The sequence below is a fragment of the Dermacentor albipictus genome, chromosome 2, assembly GCF_038994185.2.
Source record: "Dermacentor albipictus isolate Rhodes 1998 colony chromosome 2, USDA_Dalb.pri_finalv2, whole genome shotgun sequence".
NCBI lineage: Eukaryota > Metazoa > Arthropoda > Arachnida > Ixodida > Ixodidae > Dermacentor > Dermacentor albipictus.
In genome coordinates this window covers 191,410,768-191,435,174 of record NC_091822.1, presented here as the reverse complement: position 1 = coordinate 191,435,174, position 24,407 = coordinate 191,410,768, and the positions used below count along the sequence as shown (strand labels likewise).

The window sequence follows — 24,407 nt, the reverse complement described above, 5'->3', positions numbered from 1 at the left end:
AACGAATGATTTTGACTCGCCTGGAATGGTACCTGGAAAGTTACAACGTGTACCCAGATGCTATGGCTGGCTTCCGGCGTGGGCGCTCATCCATAGATAATGTCATCGATTTGGTTACATTCGTTCAGCATCAAAAACGCCGGAAACGACTCACTGCTGCATTATTCCTAGACATAAAAGGCGCCTATGATAATATAGCACATTATGCCATTATAAATGCTCTTACTGAAGCCGGAATCGGTGGCCGCACTTTTCAGTGGCTGTGCAGTTATTTGACCGACAGGCATTTCTTCGTGATGACCGAGGATGGCGCCACGACTCAACACCAAACGTGCCGTGGAGTACCACAAGGCGGAGTGTTAAGCCCGACGCTTTTCAACCTAGTGCTCGTTGGCCTAGTCCGATCCTTGCCCAACACAGTTCAGGTATCAATATATGCCGACGATATCTGCATTTGGGCGTCTGCCGTAACACGGCTGCAGGTACGAGCACGGCTGCAAAAGGCAGCTACGATAACATCTCTGTACTTGCGAAAACAGAACTTAGAGCTGTCTTCAGAGAAATGCTGCCTTGTTACATTCACTCGGAAGGAAATGAAGCGTTACAGTGTAAAGGTCAATGGGCAAGCAGTAGCGAATGCACGAAAACACCGCTTTTTAGGGGTAATTATTGACCGAGACCTATCATGGAGCCCGCATGTTTCATACCTGAAGAAGAGATTATTGACAATAATACATCTCCTCCAATTTCTCGGCGGAAAGTCATGGGGCACTTCGGTGCGGTCAATGCTGCAGCTGTATAACGCCTTGTTCCTCGGCTTCGCAAGATACAGCCTCCCTGTGATTGGCAACACCTGCAAAACAAACCTGCGTGTACTCCAGGGACTACAAGCTCAGGCCCTAAGGACGTGTCTCGGTCTTCCGAGGTGTGCGTCTACAGCGGCAACGATCGTCATAGCTCGAGATCACCCAATATCAACGTACTTGGCAACCGACGCTCTCAGGGCGCATATTCGGCACGTTGCCCGATTACCTTCTCACCATCTTGCCGCTCTACCCACAGAAAGGCCACACACAACTTTCAGTCGTTCAATTGATGCAAATCGCCCCTCATTGCCATCGAACTACATGCCTGCAGCAAGACCATGCTTACCTTTATGGTGCCTGCACAGACCTGACATACGCCTCACCATCCCAGGAATCATGAAGAAAGCCAACATGTCCTCGTTTGCCCTTAAGCAGGCCACGTTAGAACATTTACATGAGGTGCACAGTGGCCGCGTACACGTTTACATCGACGGTTCAGTTACATCTGCAAGCGCAGCTGCCGCTGTGCTGATACCAAGAAGATCCGTCAAGATACAGCTAAAGACGTCACATGTATCATCAACGACAGCTGCTGAACTCGTAGCCCTGCGTGCGGCTCTTCATTTTATTAAGGAGGAACCATCCCAGGCATGGTCAATCTTCTGTGATTACAAGGCAGCCCTACAGAGTGTACTCTCAGCACTGCGCCATGGATCACATGAGCAGCTCGCCGCAGAGATCAGAGAAGTCCACCATCGACTAGTTGACGAAGGGCACGATATAATATATCAGTGGTTGCCTAGTCACTGTGGCATACATGGCAATGATCGAGCAGACGCAGCTGCCCGATCTGCCCATGACGGCGTCAACTGCGTTGCCATTCCTCTTTCGAGAGCCGACGCAGCGAAAAAACTTGCCACACTTGCGCGTGACCTGACATTAGCCCAGTGGAATTCATCCGATTTCACAAGTGCACGCCTCCATACTCTAGACCCTAATTTACAGCTCCATATTCCGTCCGAGCTTCCACGACGTGACTGCACCCTTCTTATCCGTCTATGGCTTGGAGTAGCATTTTCAAATGCCTACTCTTTCCTTATCGGAATGGCCAACAGCCCACTGTGTGACTTCTGCGGGTGCAACGAAACGATCGAGCATCTTCTTTGTCAGTGCTCTCGTTTTAACCCACAAAGAACTGTCCTCTCAGCCACCTTAGACAAACTGGACAAGCGCCCTATGACAGAAGACAAGATCCTTGGAACCTGGCCTACGCGAACATCAGCGCGATCCGCTATGAAGGCGCTGCTGCGATACTTGAAAGACACGGGACTTTCTGACAAATTGTGACAGTACACTGTGTGGCGCAGGACTGTACGGTGACACTGCGTAAGACTAGGAATGCCTTTGCGGGTTGCGTGACAGTGCCCACAGAAATAGTTCGTGTGTACGTGCGTGTGTGTGCTTAGGTTTTTTTTCCTTTTTTTTATCCTTCTTTCTTTCTCACCTATTGCATCCCCTTTCCCTTCCCCCAGAACAGGGTAGCCAACCGGAGATAATCTCTGGTTAACCTCCCTGTCTTTCCTTTGCCTTTCTCTCTCTCTCTCTCTCTACAGTGTTTATGCACTATACCGCTCACAAGATACGCCGAAATGCAAACACTAATTCAAGTGAATGCATTCTGCGGGGCGTCGGCGCAACGATGTTACGAGTACGAAGGCGACGTTTGATGTTCACTAAGGGAAGAATGGCAGGGGGTGGGGGGAGAGCGATGCATGCACGGTGAAGGGCGACACATGTCTGTCAATAAATCGAAGGCTTCTGTACTCCTTAGGTCACAGTGGCACATATCTATTGACCCAAGAATAGAGTTAACGATATATAAGAAATATAAGAAAAATCAGAGAAGACGTTTTGTGCTATTCCAATAAGAGCTTAAGAGATACCTTTGAGCTGACATTAAACTACTGTCTTTTTGAAGTAATCTATTGCTTGATAACGTGGATCATATGTGCACTCACTCGCACTACCTTCTTGGTTAAAATCCCGTGTTATATAATTACGATGGCACATACACATGTTTTAAATATACAGTAGCCCAAATTGCGAACGTTAAATAAACCGTTCAATATCAAGCACCATGAATTCCATGAAGTCATCTTTGAGCTTTAGAGATACCTATGAAGCTCCACTATTGGAGAGGTTTAGACTATGGGGATATCTAGAGCTCAGGGTGCTCCAACCAGCGACCGCCTGGCGCTCGCGGCCTACCCCGCAAGGAGAGGGGTGGGGGTCGCTTTAAAGTAGGGCTTGCGTTGGCGTCGCGTGATTGCGGCGCAAATGATGGCAAATGAAAACATAATGGCATTTTTTATGGCAAATGAAAACATAATGCCATAGAAAAAAAAAACATGAAATGATGCAATGCGTAATATTTTACAGTATGTAAAGTATAGCTGAGAGTTCATTATTTTCAATGAGGAGGCGTTGGACGCGGTTGTGAGACGTTCGCGGAGACGTTGGTGGCGACGCAAAGCAGGTTTGGGGCATCCAGGCTATTTCTGAAATTCAGCGTTACGGGCATGTGAAAACCCAAACCCAGGGATGCCGCTTGATGCCGGCCCATGCGCAGTGGCGAGACGCTAATCGTTACGGGCCCCTATGTGTGAGGGCGCCTGTTCTAAACCAGTTTACTGTGTACATGTTTTACGTCGTGTTATGATGTTTGAGTTGCAGAACAGAGGTGAATATGCAATGAGCGAGAACAAAGGAAACAGAGGGGCCCGATTATTATTAGCCAAATGGTAAACCAACAAACAATGACACGCATAGGGGAAATTATTTGTAGTTCTTAAGTGAAGTAAAGAAATTATAAATAAATGGAAATGAAAGTGGATGGAAAGACAGTTGGCCGCAGGTGGGATACGAACCCATGTCTTCGCATTACGCGTGCGATGCTCTTGCCAACTGAGCTACCGCGGCGCCGTTTCCCCATCCACTTTCCGGGGTATTTATGTATAATCTACTAGAACTGACCCTGGGAGTGTTAGCCAGCACCACTACTCACGGCCATGGCAATGGATGTAAAACATCCAATTTACCTCAGGCGTCATGCAGTACGGTAACATTTTGGATGAGCTACAAATAAGTTATTCTATGCTGTCGTTCATGTCATTATTTATTGGCTTCTTATAATAAAATTCGAGCCCCTCGCTTTCCTTTCCTCTCGCTCATTAGATATCGAGGGTCTCGAATCCGGCAGCTTTTATGTGTTGAGGTAGCATGTGGGGGTTCATTGCCCAGTTGCCTTCAAACAAAATAGTATGTATGTGTATATATACATATATATATATATATATATATATATATATATATATATATATATATATATATATATATATATATATATATATATATATATATATATATATAGTTTACTATCATTTTTATTATCGAGGGAGAGAGACGACCGTATTTTTGCTGTTTCTACCCTCCTTGTTGACTTAAAACACATCCAACGCGGTAAATGTGCAGAATAAATAAATTGCTCATACGTTCTAAAGTGTTATAGCTCTATGATTACAAACCATATTAAAGAAAAACATGCACACTCCGTGCGGCCTGTGGCCATTCTTCGATGACCCGTTGCTATGGGTCCAATCTTTATGACAGGGAGCTGCTACGTGCCGGCTGTTCAAGCCTCAATACCTAGCAAAAGCCTCTCTGATAACGGGAACATAGCAGAATGAACGGGTGAGAGTGACGGAGATAGCGTACCAGCCCCAACGCGAACGAAACAGTTGGCAAGAGTCGTGTCAACGCGAAGACCAGGCTATAGGCCGACAAGAGGTTTGCTCACTTCACCTGAAGACTTCACCGCCGAGGGGAACCACGTAAGCGTTGTCTCTCTTTTCTTTCTTTTTTTTCTTGTCATACATAGTAAAATGATGGAATTTGGCGAACAAGTCGATTGCCAGCATGGGACGTGCTTGTTTGGCGCGCGAAGCCTTTGCCAAGATTGCTTCGACATGGCTGACACCGGGATAAGTTTCGTCTCGCTGTAGCAGGGCGTGGCCAAAACTTATACTTTAACGAGACGAGCAACGCACTGGCAGCGTTAGCGCCAGATTGTGTAGTTGATTTTTCGGCTGCTAAATCACAGTTAAACTGCCCTCCGACGTTGAGTTTACGAGGCATGAGCAACTGGAGATATGGCACTGGGTAGCTGAAGATCGTTGGCAGATCTGCCAGAATGGGTATGTGCATGCCGTTGGTATAGGCTCCCGAATAGACATGCAGGACAGGAGGCAAGAAATAAAGGAATCGGCTGCACAGAAGAGAAGGAGCAAGAATAGCGTGGAAGAGAAAGTGAACAAAACCGAACCAGAGCATGCACAGAGCGAAAGGCGTTTAGCTAAGCAGACGGGAAGAAGGGGAACGGGACATATTTGGGTAAACATCAGAGAGGGCCTCACTTTGACCGATTTCCACATGTGCGTGGGATCCGCCGATTTCTTTGCTAAACTGCGGACAAATATTGTCCATATGCACTTTCGACCAATTCATGCTTATAGCATAACATGTCACGACGAATCGGCAAGCCTTTCCTTTTTAGCGCGACGAGACCCATTCATTCCACTTGCTTCTTCATACCACCATTGCCTGCAGGCCTATTATAATTTATCTAGAACTGGCCTCTAAATCATCAACCCGCTAACTGTAAAACACTTGTCACCAACAGAAGATGATTACACACACTAATCCGCTTAGGAAGTTACCATACAGCATCTAAGCTTTTCTAGAATGTGCCATTTCAAGTATGTTTCAGGCCGAACAAGGGGAAAAGAATAACTCGGTTTTGTGAGGTTACGAGTGTGATATGTTTATGCTATGCTCAGCCCGCCTCGTGTCTCATTAGAATAAAGTAAAGAGAGAAGGTAAAGAGGATAGCGAGGTGGGACGTTGAGCTGCAATAACGAGGGTTATGAAAGGAGGTGAAGAGGGAAAAAATGAATGTGAGGAGAGTCGCTGGTAAAAGATGCGGGTGGTTTAGAGAAAGCAAGGAGAGAGAGAGAAAGGAAGGGCGGGGAGGTTAACTAGATGCGAGTTTTCGGTTTCCTACCCTTCAATGGGGAGGGTGAGGTGGAGGAGGGGGGTATTGTAATGGAAGAGTGGTACAGCTACCGTAAGCAGCCGATTCTGGAGGCCTTTCCGATTTCGCCTTTTTTTTTACATTTTACGGGCACTTGTTTTCGTGATTTTGTTACTTGATTTTCTTGATACTGGTTTTTGTTCTCAGCCGCGCAAAATTCGTAAATTGGTTGGAGCAAATAATTTATTTATATGTGTCTTGAGACGAGATATTGAACAAGCTGGAACCCCCCACCCATTTTCGTAGCATTTTTAGATAAATCGCACCTCCTAGTTTCTATTTTTTGTTTCGCGGGTGGAGTGCCGCCGTCATTACATAGAATTGACAGCGTGACGTTCCTTCATTGTGACTCTGTAGATGAGCTCTGTTTTGTATTTGTCTCAGTGATTTGTTGATATGGTGTTGTCTGACGGATTGCGCCATGTTCGAGTGTGAGTGAGCGATTCACTTGAATGAAACTGGAGACTTTGGCAAATTTTGCGTCACCAATTTCTTAACAAGCATTACATTGTTCAACGATCGAAGCATGATAACATGAGGTGATATGGCAAACGTTTCGTCAATACAGGCCATTTCATAAGCATGCTTAATTAGTCATTAGAAAAACAACAATAAAACAACACATTCTGCAATTTCTGCTATTAAACACAAGGAAATCGATCATTTCAATGCCATTGCACAAAATAAACAAATGAAATAACACAAGGACATACTTAAAGTTAATGCATATATATAGTATCGCTTTCACTAACAGAGGAGAAGGCTAGCTAACTTAAAATGATACCACATAAATTTCAATAAGGAACGTTATTATGGTTTTCAGAGCTGATCGCTGTAATGACATCTGCGGGTGTGTCGAGTGCATTTCTAAAATGTCTTTGGAGTTGTCATCTGGAAGAGAGCTTCGAAAGTGGTCAAAGGGCGAGATGCGTGACATACAATTTTCGTGTCCACAAGCGGCTCTCATCGTTTCCGGTTGCGCAGTTATCCGCTCTCTTTTGCGAAGCTCTACCACAGTCCGTGTGTGACTCTCAAGGATATGCACGTATAAAGGGTCGAGTAGAAAGTGCTTGCGCGGAAGCTGTGCTGACATCTCCTGTAGTGCTAAGATATCGTTTCTCTTGCGCTTGCCTGATAACGTGAACATCAGGTTCTTGCTTCCTTGCTCGCAATGGACACACTGTTTGCCTTACCGTAGGCTTTCCTCGTGAGAAAGCGCGCAATGTTCGGTGTCACGTGGCCCACCTTGACTGAAGTAAGACGCTATCACTCCTTCACGCCTCACAAAAGCTCAGAGCTTACAAGGGATGACAAGGATGCACATTGCACGCCTCAATGTCAGTTTTTGGCGGCAGCGTAAATCCGCCCCGATCTTTTGACAAGGATTGTACGAAAGCCGGCAATCACTATATTTGCGAGAGCAGTTTTTTTTTGTGCTTCTTCGATATCGGCCGTTTTTACAACGTCGGCTGCAACTTCCTTTTTCGGAAAGCTTAGGCGCGGTGAAAATGGTTGCACCGATGTTTGATAAAGGCCAGCGGTCGCAGTGGCTAGAGCTCCCATGCTTGATTAGAAGCCACTTCTGAAGGTCTTATCAGAGAAGCACGCCCCCGCGCTTCCTGTTTGCGAGAGTCATGACGCCGCCACATGCAATAGGCTGCAAAAAAAAAAAAATTGTCAGGTATGCTGGACTCGTGTGCAATCTCACGAAACAAACGGTGTAATCAGGTTATTCCTGTTTCAATCCGAACAATAAGAACTCGACAAAGATACATGACCTATCACATTGCTCGCGATTTTTCCTGTGTCCACGTCAAGTCCGCGCTGCCAGTGTCTTGAAGAGATAGCGATTGTAATGTGTGGTGCATTGCTGATAAGTCGACTTCTTTCGATAAGCGGCCAGTTTACGTTTTCCAGTGCGCCGTCACCCTGTTTGGTGCACCGATTGGGTTTAACTATTCATGTTGTTAACAGCATGACGTCAGCGGGCCACGTGTGTCAGGGGCCACAGTCACCAAGTTTATGGGAACAGATTTGAGCTTACTATTCGAAGTCGTTCGTCGATATGTATATTGTACGCGAGGCTTTCTTTACCTATCTTTCTGGGGCTTGCCATGTTATCATCCTCTTCCTTTGTGAAAAACGATTGGTGTACCTCGCTCGGTCTGTTTCTGGTGTCGATGGCTTAGCACAAGCTGTCGATCAATAAATTACACGTCCGACGGTGGGTTTCCAATCCGGGTGCCCCACAGCATCATCCCCGATGCTCTACCCATTGCTAAACTCTATGCGCAGCCGTAAGCAAGGCCAGAGTACACCGAGCCTGTGTCCTGACAGCGATTATTTGTGACCTGTGCAATCAATTCTAACGCACTAGTACGTAACAAGCGGCTTTGTTTTCTCGTTGCACATTTAGTCTCACTGAATTTGTTCTAGACATCTGTGCTTCCCCACTGAGGCGTCTTGAGAGCCATTTCGGTGCCGCACCGTCTCTCGTGGTAGGGGTTTCGAAGTCCAAGAGGCGTACAAGGTGTGTTCCAAAAGTTCAGTAAGACGGCAAAAAAAAAAGAAAAGAAATGTGGGAGGTAGCGGCGTCGCTCTCTCGCTGTGTCCACTCGAACGAACCCCGTTGACCTCTAGTATATGCTTGATGGTTTGAATGAAAAGGCCGAATTTTATGCGTGCACTTCTTGTGAAACCCACATTTAGTCTCTCATAATGGAGCTCGACGAACAGACGGAACAAATGATCAAATTCCCAAATTTCTTGAGAAATGGGGCAGGGATAGCGTAGCAATTCAACGGATGTTGCAAAATCCGCATGGAAAGGATACCTTTAAGGAAACAACTGTATTCAAGTTGGTCCAGCGTTTTCGGGAAGGCCGTGAAGGCCCCAAGGACAATGCAAGCTCAGGACGCCTTTCCACCTGGTGCGAAGGTGAAGCCATCGATTGTGTACGTTCTATTGTACTCAGCGACCGCCGAATGACTGTTGGAATGATATCAGAAATTCGTTGGAAAATTCGTCTGTTCACCGAATATTGACAGAAAATGTGGAAATTATAAAAAAGGTTTGCTTGAAGACGATGCAGAAAGAGCAAAAGTTGCGACGAAAACGATGTTGCACTGATTCGAAAACTTCAGAAGACAGCGAAGAAATGTGAAAAGGGTCATCACCAGCGAAAAAAAAATATGTATTTATGAATGCGACATCGACTTGAAGTAGCAAAGCAAGGAATAGAAAAATAAAGATGAGCCAAGGTCAAAAACTAAATTTTAATATATATAAAGAAGAGCGGGAGCCCTGTGCGCCGCGTTTGACCAAATTTGCGGAATGAAGGGCGATGATTCTGCACTGCAAATGAGCCTATGCGCACTCAGCATTGATAGTGCGCGAGTTTTTCGGCACGCAATTCCAAAACTCTGCTGGGACCCCTGAAACATTTGTTTTTGATCTCCAAATGCAAACTTGTGCTCCGAGGGCCGATTTTGGCCGCTATGACAATTCCGAAGTAAACGATATTGCTGCTGCAGCGATTAATAGAAAAGGGCTTCCAACGGTGCTTCTAGCAATGGAAGAGGTGAAACCAGTGTATTCGGTCTAATGGGGAGTATTTTGAAAGTAACTACATTAAGCATACAAAGGTTTCAGATTTTTAATGCGTTGGCATTCTTTGGGTACTTCCCGCACTTTCTGGGATCTGTTTGTCTGTCTGTCTGTCGACCTGTAACTTCTCCCGCCTACTTGGGTCACTTGGCAGTCAGTGGTAGAATGGCGAGCGCATCGGTCTGCTGTGCTGAGGTAACAGAGTTAGAAAGCAACCATCCGATCAACTTGGGTCACTTAGTACGTGCCAACGTGTACATACGTGCCTCTCTTCAACAAAGCACTCTCACGCCGCCATGGGTAACTGCAGACGCGGGATTGGGTAGGCACCGCCCTTAGAAGAAACTAACTTACGCTGACTTGGAGCACTGGGTACCTGCCACTCGGTCTGTGCTGGCCTTCAGTGAACGTCTTTGACGCCAGCTTGGGTAACTAGGTATGTGCCACTGGAGATGTGCCACTCTCCGATGGCAAGATTCTTTCAGATTATCTGATACAGAGCGGAATCAAATCCGCATCACAATGGTTCCTCAAGAGCGGCAACATAACGCATTAGCAAGCTGCGCCATGAATGTACTGGGTTATATGCCGCTCTTGAATGGACCTCTCGCCAACCTGTGTTACTGAGTATGAGCCACTGGATGTGCGGCAAGCGAGTGAAGAATTATCGGCGTTCGCGCGCACCAGCGCGCCATGCATTTCGGAAGCCGCGCGCAGGCTTCGCAGCGGCGGCGCTAGATGGCGCCAAGGGTTCTTATGGAAGCCGAAAGGGCAGTCTCGCTGCCAGTACACTCCTCACACATAACTCGCTTCGACGGTGGCAATATGTTGTGTCACTGTACTTATTCGATGCTAACGCAATGCCGTCGACAGTCATCGTCAGATGGGTTCTGCCGCAATTTTTTAAAACATACTGCACGAACGTTTGGGGGAATATACTCTGCACCTAACCAATGTGAGCCAGTAATTGGGGCACGAACATCCACGCCGGTTACAGTGGATCTCACTGAGCTCACGGATCAAATGATACCCTAGACAAAACCGCTAAATCAATATTAATCATTTTTGCGTTTAAAACAAAAAATTCAATTGCAGCAGTATGGTATGGTATGGTATGGTATGGTATGGTATGGTATGGTATGGTATGGTATGGTATGGTATGGTATGGTATGATGAACTTTATAATTGTCCTGAAGATCAACTCTTAGGTTGACGCAGGTGGCTCCCACGTCGGGACAGTCAGGTTTAACCTTACCGCCGTATCCTGGGCCTTCTGGATGGCCTGTGCTTGATCGGAAAGAACTCCATTGTGTAGGACTCGCCGCCACCAGTCTCTCTCCTTCTCACAGTCTGTGAAAGACACAGGACATTGCCAAAGCATGTGATCCAGAGTAATGATGCCATTACACTTCTCGCAATTGATTGGTACCTCTCTTTCTAGATATAGCTTGTTAATAAAGTTTGGACTTGGATAAGTTCTTGTCTGCAACAATCTCAGAGTCACCGCTTGAGCTCTATTGAGCTTAGCGTGTGGCACTGGGAACTCCCTTCTGTTCATGTAGTAATGCCTCGTGATTTCTTTATACGTAAGTAATTGGTCCCTATTCTCCTCCTGTATATTATTAAGGTCTTGGTGGCGTACCGCATGGATAGTAAGTCCTCGTGCAGCTGCGTTAGCCATCTCGTTTAAGTTTTTCCGAAATGGATCGACAGACCCCATGTGCGCAGGAAACCAGCGGATTTCGATCCCTTGGCTATCCAACTCACCGATGTGCTGGGCAGCCCTTTTGGTTACACACTCTAAAAAATGTTTGCACCCTTTGAGGTGTAAATCTGCCACACAAACATAATCGTCATCTGCCTTGATGCGTTTCCTTTCTTTAACGCGACGAGCCCGGTACTTCCCAGTAACGAACGGCATGCGCGTTATCACCATGACATAGCATTCCCGACAGGAAAGTAACGGGAGCGGCGTTTTCAAGAAAGGAGACGCATTAAGGCAAATGACGATTATCGTTGTGTGGCAGAGATACACTCCAAAGGGTGCAAACTTTTTTTTTTAGAGTGCAAAGCCATTGGTAATTAAAGCAATAGTTGGGAGCCCAGTTTTCATTTATGCCACAAAGCTTCCACAAAAATAAGAGTTTTACAGTGATGAAAACATTGTGCACAAGGTTTTTTAAATGTTTATACGTTTTAATAATTGCAAAAAAAGTTGGGGAATTAAACAAAATAAACGCGGTCTTAAAAGTCCCTAAACTCTCAATTATGTTTCTTTAATGCGGATTCCTTTAAGTTATCCCGCTATAATCAAACAATAGCGTTTTCCCTTTATTGTTTTCTGTACCTACTTGAAAAGGAACAGCACGAAGCACAGCTACCTGTTAAACACCTGCTCCTCCCACGCAAGCAGCAAAATATAGCAGAGACATAGCCAGGCAGCCGGGTGCCCTTCAACTAGTCGCGACGGAAATAACATCTAAGGGCGCACTGATACACGCGCAGTGAACCATCCATCTAGCGGACAAGTGCCAAGCAGGTGTGCGCAGGCAAACGGAATTATACGAGCAATTCGAAGTTTCAGCTCGGGAGCTGAAAATACAAAGAACAGACTCAGCCCTGGGCTACCATTACGTGCGACGTTTATCCACGGCATGCCAAGAGCCATTCCATCATTAATAATGCTCCTCTCGACAAGAAGCCTTGTACTCTGCCTTTCAGTACGTTTCGGCAACGACAGCCGGAATGTGTGTTTCTTTTTCCGTGTTCTGCGTGTACGATTGCGAAAGCTAAGGTGCCAGTATAAACCGACGGCGCACTTGACAACACGCATGGTCAATGAGAGAGAGAGAGAGAGAGAGGTAGAAAGAGAGAAGAGTTCAGCGTGAGGCAACTTCTTTCTCTATGGCGAGGCTCTCGAAACGTACAAAAGCAGCTAGCAGCCAACATCTGTCACCCGTGCACGTATTGAGAGCAGTTATAAAGTTATATATAACTGCAATTAGCAGTTATATGCTAATTGCAGTTATGCTAATATGCTAACTATAATAAGCAGTTATGTGCACAGGGTGTTTAAGCTAACTAGGGCTAAGTATAAAAAAAAACAAGGTGGTACGCGTGTCGAATTGGCGCATTATTGTTTTGAGCCATACGGAGCACGTCATTATATTATTTCCGATCTTCCAAGCTGGCTAATTAACACAGATTGCTTAATTAACTTTCTAAGTAGTAACTCTAGCGAAAAATCTTGAACAGAAAAGTTGTAGCACTTGTTCAGAAACATCGGATTATAAAAACTATGCTGAGATAACTGCCCTGATTAATCTTTTTCCAGCCTTTCTTTAAAGTCTGCGAAATTAAAAGAAAATAGCACGTGACTGCCGGCTAACGCGCCGCGCTCTTAATGCTCTCAAATGTAAGTTGAACGAAATAACAAAAGCTGCTCCACGCACATAGATCGCTTGAACAGGCTGTCGGTGACTGCGATGGACGTTAAGTGACAAAAAGGGCGTACCGTTTTAAAAAAAAAAAATTATTCCATGAAAATGCGGACGCCACGTGCAAATTACCACGTGATATTTTTTTTCGCAGACTTTAATGAAAGACCGGAAAAAATTAATTAGGGCAGTTACATCAGCATAGTTGAAATAGTCCGATGTTTCTGAACAAGCGCTACAACTTTTCTACTGAAGATTTTTCGCTAGAGTTACTATTTAAAAAGTTAATTAAGCAATCTTTGTTAATTACCCAGCTTGGCGGATTGGAAATACTATCATGGCGTGCTCCGTATGGCTCAAAACAATAACGCGCCAATTCGACACTCGTGGCGCCCATTTATTTATTTATTTATTTATTTATTTATTTATTTATTTATTTATTTATTTTGGTACTTGGCGCGAGTTAGCTGAAACATCCTGTATGTTCGAGCAGATCTCAGGTCGCCCAGTATGGAGGCTAAGTGTTTGTCATTAAATGTACTACATATCAACGTATAAACGCCACACCCAACCTAATTTTGCGGACATATACATATAGGTGCAATGAGCGCAGTCATATAAGGTATCCCGGTTAGCTGCACGGTGAACAACAACAAAAGAAAGTATTGATGGTCGTAAAAGTCAATTATGGACTTCTCTGTCATCTAAATGCGCAATTTTTCGTTTCTCCCAGTAAAGGAAAAAAAAATATTACTCTCATAAATGTCGCGCTAATTGCCAGTTAAAAGTTTTTTTTTCGCAAGCTTGTTCTACTATATCTTCGTTTCATTTGTGCCTTGTAGAAAATGTGTCACGGTGGCTAACATGGAAAGTAACCAGCAGCGGCTGGAAAGAAATCGCGAGGCAACGTCGTCGCCTGCAAGCGGCCCATCGCAGCATACGCCCACCTGTCGTGCACGTATACGCGTTACAAGAGTTGCTCGCAGCTACACGATACACAGAGCGCCTCCACCGCCCACCCGCTCGCATGCGAAGTGGAGCTATTGTCAGAGCGGCAAGATAAAACTCTTGAGCACCTATTCCGGGCTGTCGCTCTCACTGACGACGTACGGCGCCGTTTCGCCGGAACGAAACCTCCTTTGCCGCATGTACGTGCACCTTTCCTGCGTTAGCGCTCGTCTGTGTAGCTGAACCACGCGGACGTCAAAGCGTGAGTGGACCTGGCGTGATGCAGCGCTAATTACTGCTTTTCAACCTATAGACGTACGTCATCTTCCGCGTGACTTTTTGACCTACCCGTCGCAGCACTGCGATATTATTTTGTCGCAATGATTCCCCCATCCTGTACAGTTCTTTCATGTCGCTGTTCGTGCACTTGCTGCCCTACATCTTCCCCGGAAACTGTTGACAGCTGCCTTTTGAACGATTCCTATTTGCCCCAGAAGTAAAAAGTCGCGAGCTTTGTTGAGCAGTAGATTGATTAATCAATTGTGAAAATGTTGAACTATTTGACGGATCGATTACAGTGATACACAGTTTAACTTGGCCCTGCAACCCGCAGCTCTCTGCTTCCGTCTGCACGCATAGTTACCATGCTGAAAGCTCTGGCCTACAGCAAAACTTTCCGACAGTGATAGCGACACTTATTTTACTTATTTTTTATCTTCTTTATTTATCTTTCTTTCAACGTTGGCTGTACCACGCAGCGTCCATTACACTGTCATTACAAGACTGTATCGCTTTGTGCAGCACTGCCCGTTTCCCATTACGTCTTGATGTGTTTTGACGTGTCTTGACGTTCCTCGGCGATATGCGGCCCGATGCAGTAATCACAGAGGATGCACGGGATCTCACTAAAAATTTTAAATGTCCCGTTTGACACGTAAAGCGTAGACGCATCCTTCTGTAGAGCAAGAAACGAGCATGCTAAGCGCAGAATCAGAGATGGAATCTATAGTACAGTTCGAAGATTTGTCTCTGTAAAAGACGCTCACCCCGGCAACACCACACTTTCCCGCTCCGCAGCCACTCCCAGATTGCGCGGTGAGGAACGTCAGCCGGCGGCACCTTGCCTGTATCGTCCAGGACGCAGTGCCTGCCGCCGAAGGAACGCCGCCTCCGAGGACGGTCTACGCGATCGCCGACGCGACGTGAACAGCGGAGTGCACCTCGTCGGTGCACATGGGATGCGTTGAGTCTTGTGACGCAGACGGTACGGGCAACATTGCAGCTCATCGGGCAAATATCCTCTTCCATCTTGTTTCGCGCCATATGACATGCGCCATAAAGCCGTGGTCGTTTTAGTTGCATTCTTATAGCATGAAAAAAAGATGGCCTAAATGAATTAGCGGTGTAAATATATTGTAAGGCCAGCGAAGTTTGACCAAGAGCTATTGTGGAAGAGTGCGGCGTCCCTCCATAGTGGTCTTTCAAAGGCGCGGGGTGGGGCACACACCAGGCACTTGCAACCCCCCCCCCCCCCCCCCCCCCGCCGCCCTCGCGAAATTTCTGTGTTAGCATGCAGCCTGTCTGAACTCCACTCCGCGTCCCCGTCCCCGAACAAGAGGATGTCCTTCCCGTCCCCCTGCCAAAAAAACAAAAAAAAAACATGCCTACGCCACTGTCCCTCCATGCAGGGTCACGCGCAATATGGACTGTTTCACCCACGTAACCTAGCTCTTACGAGACCATTAACTTGTCGCATACTTGTTTACACCAAGGTGTACATTCATCTTCCGAGGTGCGACAAGTAGCTGAATTGGGATTTACCGGCGGTTGACAAATAAGTGCACACTGAGCTATACTGGAAGATATCAAATGAATGCCGCATTGGGCCAGCGAGTTCATGGTACGTGCAGAATCTTAACCAAGAACACGCGATAGCTTCGCATCTTCAATACTATACTCGGATCCCCTCACACGCATAAAGATTAAGGAACTCCATGGTATAGATAGGGCACATTGACTTTGCTGGGGGCTCTGGTCGACCGGTGCGGCTATAGGTTCAATGCGCTGAATACTTCGCAGAATCAGGTGCGAAATTTAGATCGTATAACCTTTTTGGTAGCATGAGATCAAGTATGTCTCTATCGCGTGAACTTTGCAGATTAGAAGAGCCGGCTACAGAAGTGGTGTGCGGTTGGGGGAAAAAAACGTGGCAGTGAACATCGGCCGACGCACACTTGAGGGGCAGAACTTGGCGCTGTGCTTATCGATGTACACGTATCCGCACAGTGCAGCGACGCCCAAGTTCGGAACGCTGCGCACGTTTCGTCTTTGCGATAAGATAGCGCAGGTACAAGGTCCCGACGTCTAGAAAATATGAGTAGTAGTAGAGGCGCTTGGGGCAGTGCAAGAGCTGGCGAATAGAGGGAACTTCCAGGCTACGTACGAAAAGCTAAACCACGTGACCCGCACTCACAGCTGAAGGGAAACCACGGTGACAAAGAATAGCGGGCCCTTCGTGTACAATATGTAGTAAAAGCGGAAGTAACCTATCGGTGAGCCTTTCCTCCCTCTGTACATAAGAGCGGAGGAACAGGATGTACCGTAACTGGCCTTTATGCTCAGCTGCGCATCGTCGGGCGGCCTTTATGCAGAAATGAGCAACGCACGAAATTTTGTAGGGTAGGCAACGGATCGGCAACGGATCGGACGCACTGATCGTTGAACTGTTGCGCATTATTTTCTACGCTCGCGTGCTGCACACACTGTCCACACTGGCCGTATGACGTACACATGGGAGGAGAGAAAGGGTAGCGCAAGATGATGGAGTAAGGGAAAACTATATACGACGTGATCATTTCCAAGTTTTCCGGAATTTTTAAAAGGTAGCCTGTTGCAGATAACATAGGTCAAGTCTTTGAGCTGGATTATTCACTGAGGCAGACGTTACTTGCAAGAGCAATCGAAGCAAATGTTCAACTAATTAACAAATACTACTACTTAACTCCTTAATTAATTACATTGCGGCACATATTACAATTTACGAATTGTTGCCCGTGAGCTTGCAATGCGTATCCGCTTGGAATGAATTTCCAGAATTGCACCAGCTTGGAAATATGCGCCATCAAACTCGCCGTAAAGATGCACTGTTGGTCCACTTTCTTTTTAACAAAACGATCTTGTATGCATTAAGCGCGAAAGTAACTAGAACGCCCGTGTATTTCGTCCCGCACTTCGGGAAATAATATCTCGAAACTGGTGTCATCCTGGAAATTCATTTCAAGCGCATACGTCTTGCAATATGCAATATGTGCCGTAATCTAATTAACTAGGAAGTTATTTATGAAGCTTTGTTAATTATCTGGACTTGTGTTTCGATTTCTAGTGCTAGTAATGTCCGCCTCTTTGAATAATCCAGCTCAAGGACGAGAATTGCGCTATCTGCCACGGAATATTTTTTTAAAGATTCCTGAAATCTTGAAAGTGATCACCTCAACTTGCAAAAATTGAACAAGTTTAACGAAGAAAAAAATAAATAAACGAGGACGAAAATCCATCGCGATGGCTTAGCGCCACACGCCGTGGTTGCTGACTGGCTATGGTGTTAGGCTGTTGAGCACGAGGTCGCGCGATCGAATCCCGGCCGCGGCGGCCGCATTTCGATGGGAGCGAAAAACACCCGTGTACTTAGGTTTAGGTGCACGTTAAAGAACCCCAGGTGGTCAAAATTTCCGCTTATGAATGAGGCACGCCGTAGTGGAGAACTCTTCTCTCTCTGGAGGAGAGTCCTCCACTACGGCGTGCCTCATAATCAGAAAGTGGTTTGGCACGTAAAACCCCATAATTTAATTTTTTTTTAGCGGCTATAGCGTTGCGCTGCTGAGCATGAGGTCACGGGTTCGATTCCGGCTGGGGCGGACGCCGCACTCCGGCGAGGGCGAGATACAAAGACGTTCGTGTACCGTGCTTCGGGCGCGCGTTAAAGGATCCCCATGGTAAAATTAATCCCCATGTGGTAAAAATTAATCCGAAGCCTTCCGCAACGGCGTCCACCATAATTCACTGTGCGATTTTGGTACGTTTAACCCCACAATTAACGAATTTTAACAAAGACGAAACTAGTGACGGAAATTGTAAATGTGTATAACAAATACGCTGAGCAAGAAACACCTCTTAATGTTCAAGCAACAAAAATAACTAATTTCGTGCTCCCAGAAAGTGGTGAAAGTCGGAATGCAACTAACGCATTCCAGTGAGCCCCAACTTGCTCGAGTTTCATTTGTCCACTTTGACAAAGCCCATCACGTCGGCATTTTTTGACGGCCCTCGTGGTACAACAAACGTCTATGACTTATCCCTGTTACGTGCATTAGGCCCAATATTGATGGCTTGTGCTCTGTGACGGAGTACACAGAGTGCCAAAGATCCGCATACACTTCCTCCACTCTCCTGGCGTCGCACAAGTGCCTGATTGCATTCTCAACGAGCGCAATCCTGAAAAATTCGAACACTTATTGCTGGCTATAAGTTGTGAATATCGACAGTTTTGACATTGTCCAGTACATGATAGTTTAATTATGGTTACCAATCAAGTCACAGTACCATAACCGCTTCCTACGGTCCAGCCTGCCAGATGGACGAAGCAGACTTCACTCTTGAGGAGCTGTGACACGCGCTCATGAAGGCTCTTCAAACGCCGCCCTGCTCCAGGTGAAGATGGTATCAAGCATTGCGGAAGTTTTATAAGAGTTTTCATGACCGTATATCGGACATGTAAAATAAAGTATGGAGAACCGGTGTAATCCCTGCTGAATGGAAATCGTCCGTGGCGATACCAATTTTAAAGCCCGGGCGCCCTGCAAGACATCCCAAGTCCTACCGACCAATATCTCTAACTTCAAGTGTCATCAACTTAACGAAGCGAATGGTCTTGTTTCGCCTACATGTCAGGCTAAAGGAGCTGACTTTTTTCCCTTATGTCACGAGTGGCTTTAGTCGCCGCCGTTCAGCTCTGGACAGCATATCAGACCTTGCCTCAGCGCTCGAACTTGCCAGAGGAAACAAGCATTCCGCCTACATGCTCTTCCTAGACATACAGCAAGCTTTCGACTCAGTTGCACATAAGGCGATTATTTTCGCTCTTGCAACCGCGGGAATTTCAGGTCGTCTGCTCCGCTTTGTGCACAATTTTCCATCGGTGCGCAGGATGAAAGTGCGTGTCGGAGGAATAACAAGTGAATCCCGAAATGTGAAGTGCGGTGTCCCACAGGGCAGCTTTTTATCGCCGCTTTTGTTTAACACCGTACTCGCCACGCTTCCAAGTCGCTTGTTTCGGGACAGTGACTTCCCTGTGAGTATAGCTATCTACGCAGGTGACATTGCCCTGTGGATAAGCGGGCCTTCGCACCTTGGTCCCGGCTTCGTGCAAGCTTGCAAAGAGCTCTGAACGTGACTTCGGAGTACCTGGGTGAAGTTGGCGCCTTGCAGATCTCAACCGATAAGTCTGCTGCCATAGCATAACACTCTAAACAACGCGCTCGTTGAACAATCAGCCGACTGTACCTTGACGAGACGCCGATAAGCTGAGTGTGACAAAGGTACACCATTGTTTCGGGTTAATTGTGGAATATCGCATTTCTTGGCATCCTACCGTTAAATTTGTACGACGCAAATCGCACTCCCTCCTTAAGTATGTGGCTACCTTGTCTCCTGGAGGTGCTGGCTGCCACCAAATAACGGCTCCCCAGGTGTACCAGTTATCTGTACCTTCAGGCATGATGTATGCGTTAGCAGTCCTGAACGTACCACCAAGAATTTGATGGCCCAACTGGAACGAGATCCTCGAGTTGCCCTTCGACTAATGATTTGATTACCTCTTGAGGCGCAATCTGTTGCGTTACTCGCTGAAGCGCATCAGTTACCCCTGAGGCTGCAAGCAGACCAGAGAGCTCTATATCATATTGAGCGTCGGCAATGCGCATATAATGGTCAATTGCTCCTTGATCGTCTCATTCACCGCCCGTTATCTCGAATAAAAAACATGGCGGCAGTATTTATGAATATCAATGATATTTCTGAACATGCTGCTTTAGTTATGCCTCCGCCTTCAAAAGCTATCACGGAACACGTGTTCCCCATTTAGTTCACTATCCCTGACGTACACAAAAAGTCTGATATGCCTGTTTCGGCAATATTCCAATTGGCTCAGTCCCACATGTTCGAAAGATTTCTAGATTATCCTCAAGTATTCACAGATGCATCTGTACACAGCGACGGTCAAGGCGCCTCTGCAACTTTTTTCTGCCCTTCGACTCGAGTACGAGGTATCCTTCAAATACCTCATCCAGCATCAACAATTGTGAAGCTAGCAGCGGTTAATGTTGCACTGAAATACACGCAAGAGGAGTTCACCACATCGAAGATTGCCATTTTACGGTCTCCCGAGCTGCCCTTAGCAGGTTACAACGCAGTGAGATTGATTGCCCAGTTGTGTGCAGCATTTCTGACTGCAAACAAAATTTCATCACGTGAGGTACCTCTCGTCGCTCAATGGATACCTTCACACTTAGGAATCTCCGGAAATGATGAGGCTGATCGACTGGCTTCAACTTACACTTATAACAACTGTGTCTGCCCAGAAATTTTGTGCAAGCTTGATGACGCTCGTCTGCTGATTCGTCGCCACCTACTCAAGCAGCATCCAGGCCAGCGCGTCGCAAATGGAACGTGCCCGCCCGTGTTCGCGGTCGGGGCTTGCTTCGCCGCACTACAGCACGACAATATACTCAAGCTAACGGTTGACTGTGTGAACGTGTGCGAACGTTTATACCGACAAGGACGTGTGGCCAGTCCATCGCATACGCCTTGCCGTTGCTGTGACACATTTCAGCACCTGGAATTAGAGTGTCCCGGGCCGCTTTCACTGCGCAGCGCACGTCCCTGGTGAGGGACCATCATCTCCTTGGCCTGCGGTGTACGACACTCGACGAATGTTTGTACCCCGGTGGCTGTGCGTTTCGACGCGATCAGGCTCATCGTACTCTGATTACTTTTCTAGAGTTAACTAACTTAGGTTAGCGTTTGTAGCGTCGATACTATTTCTTCTATTTAACATTCTGTAGTAGCGTGACCTCCAGTGACCGGCCTTACTGTGTGTGATCTGTACTGTGGGTTCTACTTTATTCTTTTACATTTGTCCAGTTGCTCTTTCTTTGCTCCTTCCTCCCCTCCTTCCTATCTTCCGTTTCTGTGTTTCTGTCACCTCCCTTCTGAAGAGTAGGCAGGCGTTGTGCCCCTTCCGGTGGCAGTTGCCAGCCTGCTCCTCGCTTTTCCTTTCCTGTTAAATGTATGTATGTTAAATGTTTATATGCAAAAACAAATAATAATAATAATAATAATAATAATAATAATAATAATAATAATAATTGCTGTGTGTCGCTTAAACTTTCTTGGATACCCGCCGGAATAGTTTGACCCCTACGTCGTTTATTTGCCTTTACTGCTCCCCACTCACGTAGTGCCCCTTTCGGGCCCTCGACGAGGCTAACAAATTACGATGATCACGACGTTGCCCAGACACGACGTTGCTTCGCACGTCCCATGGTTCCATTCGAGCCCGACTTTCTGATACATGCAATATTTGCTTAAGTACGACAGAAAAGTAGAATTGTGTCGGTTTCTGTACAACGCGTGAATGCTTGGTCGTTGAGTAATTCGTACAATACTCTGATGATTGATTGATTGATTGATTGATTGATTGATTGATTGATTGATTGATTGATATTTGTCAATTGGACACCGGATATTAGGCATTATATATGGTACCAATAATGGGAGACCTTTGCGATGTCGTAGCTTGTGACATTCAGTCATGTCGTGAGTGGCGTGCCGGGTCAATTGTCAGATGTGCGTTTCGTTTTCTTTAATTTTTTCCCGTCTATTCTCAAAGGCCACCAGTGAAAACTCTGTACTTCACCTAAGAAACGTTTAGTGTAACAATGCGCTGCTCTACACGGTGAAAATAAATTGATTATATAATAAGGGCCGACTGGAGCACGAGCGATTGTCGCAAGATCGAGGTAAGCGAACAAACGTACTGCGCACTTCTGTCGTAGATCAATCGATCTGTAAGAAACACTGTCCGTCATGCATCCGCACTCTTTTCCAATACCGTATTACTGGCGCAGAGGTAGACAGCCGAGCAGCCATGTCCACGTACCAGCCTCCTCCGCCACCTGGCAGCGACATGTACGTGCCGCCGCCTCCGCCATCCGACCAGGTGGACAGCTACCAGTCACCCGTGGGAACCGACTACTGCCCACCACCGGCACCGGACACTGTGGACTCGGCGGCCACCTACCAGCCGCCCACTTTGTAAGCGCTCGGCTGTATGCTTCCGAGACATCTGCCAGCATTCGAAACGTCCTTGTGCGAATACTTTGAAGCTCCTATTTACTAAAGTTAAGTAAGCAAATACGTTATTTAATAAAGGTGTGACACTTCGGCATACCTGGGTAAAGGTAGGGGGCGGCGGGGTGAAGTTGTCACTGAAATTAAAATGAAAAAGGGAGGCTAGTTAGCATATGCAGCGTGTTACTTCTTTACTTACGATTTCGTAGAAATGAAAATGTAATACTTTTTTTTAGTTCTCCCTTGTACAGTGACGCTCGAATTTAGTTTTGAAGATCTAAGACAACAGCGAGAGTTTCCACCTCCCCAGTGGTCATAACGGCAAAACGCGCTTGGTGCGGACAGCGGCCGTAGCAAATTGTACAGCAAAGTATGAAACTTTACCGTGCTCACTTCTCTTTTATAAGATTGCTTAAGTTACTATGTATATTCGAAGTGCCCTGAGCTCCAAGGGGTATCTGGCAACGTATATTGGGAAGCTTCAATATAGGTCCGGTGATTGGCACCTCTTCGCACGTCCCATCCCATCCTGGTGATTATTTCAAAGTTCCTTGTATCTGTAAAGGCAGTTCCATGCGCAAAATGCTGACCTTATCCATTGTCGATCATTTCCTTCTATGCGTGTCATTCCTATATGACGCTGAAAACTGCGGCCCTCCCTTGGAAACGAAAACGCTCCACTCGGCGACTATTCATCGTGGTATAGCTCTCGTTTGTTCTGTCTAGCGCACAGCCTGTTTCACATTATCGGTTTCGCACTGCGTTTTTTGCAGACGCACACATGAACTTCGCATGCACCAATTTTCAAGTTTTACGCGCACCAATCATGGCGGCGGCTGCGATTCTCCCTTTTGCAAGCAACTAGTGGAAGACTGAATTATTATTGGCGCCAGTCCACTTCGGTAAAAATAATTTAAACAAATTCGAAATAAATTGGACATTACTTCTCGTGGAAGTAGTGTCCGTTTCTGCGAGTAATACCGTTAATGGATAACAATTTTGCGGTCTGCGATTAGTGATGCTTAAGAATTATGTATAGTCTAAAAAAAAGTACAACATACTATAACGTTTTTTACAAAAACCACCGCAGAGAACGAACTGTGGCGAGTGTGTGCGAGGGCTGCATATATGTCGGTTCAGCCAGCGTGGGATTGATTGGAAGCATGCATATTTGCCCAAACGTCGTCCTTCTCGCTTCAAGCGCCTTTCCTGCTTTGCAAATTCATCGCTCTCGACTAAACATTGCGCCGCGCGCGCGCGCAGTAACTTATTGCCTCACTGTGTCTAGAGAAATATGTGTTTGCACGGATATCTTGAAAGATAACGCGTAACAATTAACGGCATTCACGTAATTCCGGAGCCCGATGACAAGACGAGCCAGTGCAATATATCGTTCCCATGGTGGCTGAACGATCACAGCGACGGAGCTTCCTCCGGTAATTTGTTGTGGGCACCTCTGTGATCATCATGGTGACGAGGGCGATGATGATTTTTACACTCTGATGTCAATCTCTACTTACCGACCGTCGTGCACACTTGTCTTCCCTGCACAGCAGCTACCAGCCGCACGGCGCAGGGTACACGCCAGGCAGCACCTACGTGCCGCCTGCGCACCCCGGCGACAGCTACCAGCCGCCCAGCGAGCCGGCCTTCTACAGCGGCGACACGTACACGCCGCCTCCCGCTCCGGGTGGCGACGCGTACTGCCCGCCACCCGAGCCAGGGTACGACGCCCCGCAAGACTGCTACGTGCCTCCGCCACCCCCAGAAGATTGATACCAATAAAGGAGTATACAGAGTGACGTCTGGAGGACTGCTCTTTGATGACTCTAAATCGTCAACCATGTGACGCGTTTCTTTTTCTTTCTTTCTTTCTTTTTTTTTCGCGCGTCAATGCATCGTCACGTAGCGCGGCGTCAGCAAAGGCCACGGCATAGAGTTAGTTTCGTAATAGTACTTAGAAGCTGTATGGCCGGCCATGGCGTCGGAACGCTTTCCCCGATATGGGAGCCAGAACGTGTCCCCGTCATCACCACCATTCTTGAGGTCTACCTA

General features: G+C 46.7%; 1 protein-coding gene and 1 non-coding gene across 9 annotated transcripts in view; one reads left to right on the top strand and one right to left on the bottom strand.

Annotated features, from left to right (window-relative positions):
- The window catches only part of LOC135898448 (uncharacterized), a 30,925-nt gene extending 6,771 nt beyond the window's left edge, over positions 1 to 24,154 (top strand). The window contains exons 1-4 of one of the 8 annotated variants that reach the window (XM_065427368.1): positions 4,563 to 4,696; positions 15,024 to 15,210; positions 22,130 to 22,316; positions 23,906 to 24,154. In XM_065427368.1, the coding sequence (XP_065283440.1) occupies positions 15,180 to 15,210; positions 22,130 to 22,316; positions 23,906 to 24,128 (441 nt within the window). In that variant the 5' untranslated portion in view covers positions 4,563 to 4,696; positions 15,024 to 15,179 and the 3' untranslated portion in view covers positions 24,129 to 24,154. Of the gene's footprint in view, positions 1 to 4,562; positions 4,697 to 13,944; positions 14,262 to 15,023; positions 15,211 to 22,129; positions 22,317 to 23,905 lie in introns of those variants that run through there. The other 7 variants (XM_065427370.2, XM_065427369.2, XM_065427367.2 and 4 more) reach the window with 7 other exon arrangements.
- TRNAT-CGU (transfer RNA threonine (anticodon CGU)) lies at positions 3,713 to 3,785 on the bottom strand. The gene has a single exon. It is a non-coding gene; the product is annotated as a tRNA-Thr (tRNA).
- Positions 24,155 to 24,407: the final 253 nt, after the last annotated feature.